The sequence below is a fragment of the Malurus melanocephalus genome, unplaced genomic scaffold (genome assembly GCF_030028575.1).
Source record: "Malurus melanocephalus ecotype Western Australia unplaced genomic scaffold, MMel_1.1 scaffold_158, whole genome shotgun sequence".
Classification (NCBI taxonomy): domain Eukaryota; kingdom Metazoa; phylum Chordata; class Aves; order Passeriformes; family Maluridae; genus Malurus; species Malurus melanocephalus.
Genome location: NW_026623390.1, coordinates 1,454,454 through 1,460,962, shown reverse-complemented (window position 1 = coordinate 1,460,962; position 6,509 = coordinate 1,454,454). Strand labels below are relative to the sequence as shown.

At 44.4% G+C, this 6,509-nt stretch overlaps 1 protein-coding gene across 1 annotated transcript in view; it reads right to left on the bottom strand.

Moving 5' to 3' along the window:
- Positions 1-6,216, bottom strand: part of FGF10 (fibroblast growth factor 10) — a 58,783-nt gene extending 52,567 nt beyond the window's left edge. The window contains exons 1-2 of the mRNA XM_057371815.1: positions 5,983-6,216; positions 5,096-5,854 (exon numbers count right to left, since the gene is read on the bottom strand). Coding sequence (XP_057227798.1) covers positions 5,096-5,432 — 337 coding nt within the window. The 5' untranslated portion in view covers positions 5,433-5,854; positions 5,983-6,216. The remainder of the gene's footprint in view (positions 1-5,095; positions 5,855-5,982) is intronic.
- Positions 6,217-6,509: the final 293 nt, after the last annotated feature.

Here is a 6,509-nt window from a genome sequence, read left to right as displayed (position 1 = left end):
CTTCTTACAACTGTGTATTTTGAAAAGATTTATGGCAGGGCTACAGTATCAGCATGGAGGGTCCACAGGCAGGAATGCAGTAAGGGGAACAGGAGAGTGTCATGTAGACATTAAATAGTACAATTCTTTCCACATTCATAAATCCTAAGTGCCTACGGTTTTATACTGCAGGTTATAAATTATATAACTGAGTTCTACAGACAAAAACAAAAAAAAAAAAAAAAAACCCAAACAAAACAAAAATAAAAAATTAAATTAACAGAAAAACTGAAAGTGAGAAATCATGTCCTTTAGAACATATACATTTCAAAGGAAGTATCCTACATTTCAGATTACTTCACTTACTTCCTATTTTAAGTATTTTGATTGATAAAGCCATAAAACAGAACTCTTTGATGATAAACTAGCAAAACACTAATCAGTCTTCAGAAAAACAGTGAAAACTTCTCACATTAATTTACAAACACATATGATAAGGAGTCAATAATCCCAAACAGTTAACAAAATGTTCAGGAGCAAAAAAAAAAAAGTATTTTACCAATTGTTCCAATCTACTTGGAACTTCATAACTAAGATAAGGTACCTATTTGCACATTAACATTTTCCTGCACCTGAGGTATGAAAAAAAGGAGTATCAAACAAGTATACTTAATCAAAACACATTTAATGCTGTTTTTCTGCATATAACCCAATCTATGGTCCAAACCTCTATTTACATGTCATGTACATATGCACACAATTAAAGTCCCCATTAATAATGTTCAGCACCTGTAATAGTTAAGATTATTTGTTCACAACCTTTTGGACTACAGAATGAGGCTCAAACTTTCTTGATTTCACTCACCATGTTGTTGAGCTTATCCAACGCTAACTAAAGCAAAACCAAGGGCTATCAGGGTATTCAAGAGTTCCTAAAACTTACTATAAAAGATAATTGAATGGAACATTCAGAAGCAAAGCCCAGAATAGGCTAGCCTGTGGGAAGTGGCTAATTATTTCTTGCTGGCTCCCCTGACATGCAATTTCATTCTGCAGCACAGTGCCTTTGCTTGAATTAGTCCACTTGAGTTGCTCAGGAGGCGAATTAATAGAATATCTGCTGGTGCAAGCCCTTTTGGCTTTGCTTGAACAAAATTGGCTCCTACAGTTGAGCAAAGGCTCAGACCCTCCTTGTCCACCTCCTGTGAGCAGAGGTGACAGCAGCAGCGGCTGTGCCGCCATCTACCGTAGGTTTTGCATAGCACTGCTTGGTCCCAATCCCGCGGGAATCCCTGCAGCAATGCTTCCCACTCATCTCCAGGCTCAGCGGCACAAACTCCACTCCATAAACACATACCTAAGTGAGGGCCTGATCCTGCAATCTTTGCTCAGGCAGAACTCACTCCACAAACCGCAGRTTAGCTGCTGCTAATGAAGCATTGTGGGCTTTGTTATTGCCCTTCAACTAATAAGGTCTGTCCTGCAAATTTGATGTTTKTGTGCTTTGCAGTACTCTTAAAGGTTTCCTCAGAAGTCAATAGAAAATTGTAAAGCACTCAGACATATACACTCATTTGCTTGAACCTGCTTAGCATGCATTGTATAGCTTTACTGAATGCCGTCCATTAATCCCAAAGAGTTTCACAATCTTTAAGAGAGCTGTCCACGTGAGAATAAAGTTAGAATTTGCACACATGCAGTTCCCTCTCAATTTTAATATAAGGCTTAAACTTCTCTTGGTGATCCCAGAGCTCAAGCTATAGTGAAACCTTTCGTAATTGCTCTTTGTGGGATCTTTGGATTTATTTTCCCCCCAGCTAATATATGAGGCTCCTGAAAACACTACAGCTCTCTTACACCGTGTTTGTAAAGGGCTCTGTCAAAAACAGAGGTAAGGGATTTCACAGCTGTGGTGCTGCAGGACAAGGTAGTTGTTGTATTTTGAGGACCAAGTTCCAGATGTAAGGCACAATAAAATGAAGTGTCCTACATCTATCTAGTGACAGACCCTCCAGCTACGCCAAGTGCTGCAAGGTCCCCCAGTCTTCTGACAGAACAGTCGGGAACCACCTGGTAYGCTACAGGTAGAGAAAGGATGATGGAATAGTTCCAAGCAATCAAGCTGGAATACAGCTGCCAGAGTAAACTTTAATGTAGTGCACTCTACACAATATTTATAGAGAAAATGTATGGATGCTGCTTGAGCCGATTAAAGGCTGGAGACTATATTCTGTTTTCTGAATGTTTATTCTGACTTTCTCCAACTGTGCTTCTTACTTGACAGTGCTTAACTGGCAGTGAGCCATGAAAGCTGTTGTCTAATTACACAACATATCACGATCTTACAGACCTACTGATAAGGCTTTACTGCAGCATAAATAGATTTTAAACATTAGCATATGAGAAAACTGCCTCCAAATTAGAATATTTCAGTCTTGTATGTCAATAGACACTTTTATTTGTTTAGGGAAACAGAGAGAGAAATTAATTTTAGGGATTAAATAGAGTGTAATGTTAAACAGGCTAAAATTTAATGGCATGTCTGGCTAACTCTGTGCATGGCAGAAATCTAATCACATCTAATTACTTATTTCAGACCATATGAAAGACACCATATATCTGCATGGAATCAGTCCAGCTGGGGATTACAGCAGTACTGCGATACCACTACTACACGTGAAGCTGTGGAAAACATAGATTTAGTAAATCCACTTGCAACATTCTGTTACACAAACAGCCTGAATAAAGGAGCAATAAATATATTATTAAGAGGTCTCAGACCATGCTTTCACAGAAAACACAATTTCACACTGCGTATTGCAATGACTATTAATCAGCAACATGCAAATATGACTTTGTCAAATGGATCATAATTATTTTATACTGAAGGATGTACAGTAGGTCTGACTTTGTGATGTAAATGCAGCAGGGAAGCCACAAGTTTTAAGTTGATGGCAGTCCTTTCTTCACTGCACATATCTTCAGTGATAGGATACAATTATGTGTAATAAAGGCATTGTTTTGCYTTTGTACGAAACAAATAACATTGTCCTCTCTTTCAGCAGATACTCTGAGAGGTGACAGCAACCATSACATCACTGAGAAGGCCAATTCTCTTTCTGACTGGAAAACCAGGACACACCGTGCACACCCCCTGCCATGGCTACAGGGGGTTGTTCTTGCCCATGGGACAAAAGGTAGGAAGATGCAAATGTGCATTTCAGTACTCTGCCTCTTCTTGGCCAGATTTTGCAAAAGTTCAAGCATGAGGACAAGTTTACTCAATGAGCAGTTCTGCTGGCTAAGGGGGACTGCTCAGACATRTAGATACTTCCCGGAGTATGCGGCTGTCAGAGCAGGCACCTTACAGCCCTTTTTGCAGCAGGGTGCTGCATAGAATGGTTTGGGATTCTCAGAGAAGCACACAAAGCTTTCAGAATCCCATTTTAGGGGGCTCTGTTCTCCAAAGACAARGGTAATCTAAGAAATACAGCTCTAGGACCTCATTACACACAAATTCATCAAAGTTAAGCCTCCCTCACAGCTCTGTTTTTTAAGAATTTGCCTTTCTATGACTACAGAAAGGGAGGTGGTAAGATTCAGCTGCTTTGACATCTAAAACATTTACAAACATTAGAATGCATGATAAAGCATGAAGTTCYAAAGTGGAGGAAGTGAAGAAGTGACATATGATACTCCAGCCCTTTTCTGCCTGTGTATGTAAGCTCACATTATGGGTATTTACTAGAAATACAGCTGAATTAAGAGCAGTGTCTGTCATACAGCATGGCAACCTGCTGAAGTACTCCACATTTTACCCATTAGCTAACAAGGGATCTACTTAATTCACTTTGAGTTGTTTTAATTTAACAGCAGACTTATTCCCAAGTTTATCTGGATTTATATAAAACAACACAGGAACCAAAACGTGGTTCTTTACCAGTGAAGATAGTCTGAGAGCTTCCTTACATTGCATAACAAGAGCTTACTTTCTCAACATGCTCCTATAGTGGGACATGGTCACGTAAGATTTCCAATATGAAGCAGTATGCTGTGATTTAATACAGTTATAATTTGAGATTGCACAGKCAGGAAAACCGAGTAAAGGTTACATTTCTAGCACTAACAGCCAAAATACATTACCAGAAGCATGCTATCACTAAGCCTCTATTAGTTCTAGAGAAAAGCTCGAAACTCCAGCTATGGAGACTGCCATATGACTTTTGCTCTGAAATAATTCATTAAGACAAAAAAAAAAAAAAAAAAAAAAAAAAAAAAAAAAAAGAAGAAGGAGAGCACGAAGCCGCGAGGAGAGCGAGAGAAAAGCTCGAAACTCCAGCTATGGAGACTGCCATATGACTTATGCTCTGAAAAAAAAAAAAAAAAAAAAAAAAAAAAAAAAAAAAAAAAAAAAGAAAAAGAAAAGGACAATGAAACGCGTGTGAGGTCTGTGGGAAGGCAGCCCCAGATGTTTACAACGGAGCGAGTATAGCGGCGCTGCAGCCCGGGACCGGCGGGGCGCAGCTCGGCACCGCCTCCGCCGCACGGCGGGCGGCAGCGCGGCCGCGCACCGGCTCCCAGCGCCGCCGGGCATCCCCGCTGCGGGGACAGCACCGAGCAAGACCCCGGCCCGCAGGAACCAGCGGCCAGCTCCGGCAGCGGGGAGCAGGGAGCGCGGAGCGGGCGGCTCGGGGAGCGCGGGGACGCGGCTGTGCGTGCGGGCAATCGATTAATTGTTCCAGTGCAGCGCTCTCGTCAAGGCACTCTAATGACAGGGGATAATGATTTTCAGATTCAGGAGACAATGTCCCCCACACACTCCGCGCCACTTCCTTGCAAATCTTTCTAATTTGCTCTCCTGCCAGGCGAAGAAACAAACGGTGCTCAGCGAGGCCATTTGCAAAACAAATGTAAGCGGAGAGATTCGCGGATGCGGGCCGGCGAGGAGCGGCGTCCCCGAGGAGCCGAGCTGAGCCCACCCAACCCTGCCCTGCGCCCCCTCCCCTCSCGGCGCCACCTCTCCCTTCCCTCCCCAGCCGGGGCTCGGGCGCTCGGGGCCGGGGAAGCCGCGCCCGGGGCTGCAGCAGCCGCTGCCCGGCGGCGGAGCCGTACTTACTGAAGGGGCAGTTCTCCTTCTTGGTGCCGCTGACCTTGCCGTTCTTCTCGATCTTGAGAAAGTACTTGTTGTAAGAGTAGAGCTTCCTCTTGCGCACGTCTCCTTGGAGGTGATTGTAGCTCCGCACGTGTCTCCCCGCACTGGAAGGAGAGGAGAAGGACGAGGGGAAGGAGGAGGATGATGAAGAAGAGGAGTTGGTGGCCTCCGGGGACAGCATGTCCTGGCCGAGGTCATGGCAGGTGACAGGCACAGAAGACACCAAGAAGAGCAGCAGCAAGCAGCAACAAGGCAGGTGGGAAAAGGCTGAGGCACCATTTGTCAGTATCCATTTGCACATTGTACTGAAACTCTGGGCGCTGGAAAATGTCTTATCAAATGAAACATACTGGAAGGGTAAAACCTGGTAAAAGGCAAGTGGAGAGACGGTGGTTGCTGCTTCTGGTTAGATTCCTCTGAGCTCTGATCTGGCCTGAAGTAAGTGCACCAACATCCATAACTCAGGGGACAAATCGCCTCAGAAGTTGCTGCCTTTTAATCCTTCGAGTCCTCCCTCAGAAAAAAGAGCTGTTGGTTGTTGGTTTGGTTTTTTTTTTTTTTTTTTTTTGGGGTGGGGGGGTTGCTGTGGTTAATCCTCTTTCCTTTTTCCCTTCCCCACCCCCCCCACATGCACACACACTCCCCAACCTGGTTTGAGACTTTCCAGTAGTTATTTTGTTCTCTTCCTCACTCCTTTCTTCACCATCTTAGATGCAGAAAGGTCTGAAAAATAGATGACAGCAAAGTCAATGACAACAACAAAAACAACAACTAAGATAATTAATAACCGGTGGAGAGGGGTGCCGGAATGGATTTTTCACACATACACCTTTACACACACACGCACTCACACTTTATGGCTTTGCACCTTCTTSTGATCCCCACCCTCTTGTCTTTTGTAAATCCCAAATCAGTTGCACAACTCGTCCTTTTCTCACTGACTACCCCAGAGGAAGAAGTTTCTTTGTTTTGCTTTGAATTCTCCAGAACAGTATTAAAAAAAAAAATCCCGAGAGAAAGAGAGAGGGAGAAATCCCAACTTGTCCCCCCGCCCTTCCTTTCCTCTCCTTTCCCTCCCCCTTTGGTTGTAAACAGGTTGGAAGCTGTAGCCTAAATGTCAGCGATTACAAGTCAGAGGTGGGATGTGCCTCTGGTGGTCAGCCCTTATTTGCAGGGGGTCAGGCAGCGGTGGGACATATGAAACCTTTTTGCAGCTGGAGCGAGCGGTGCCTGCTGCGGAGGCARCGCCGGGAGCTGCCCTCGCTTCCTCCCGGGCTGCGGCGGCCSCGGCAGCCGCCGCCTTCGGCTCGCTGCTAATTGCTCCTAAAGCGTCCTTCTCCTCGGAGCGCCGGCCACCAGCATGGCTTAGAGACTCATG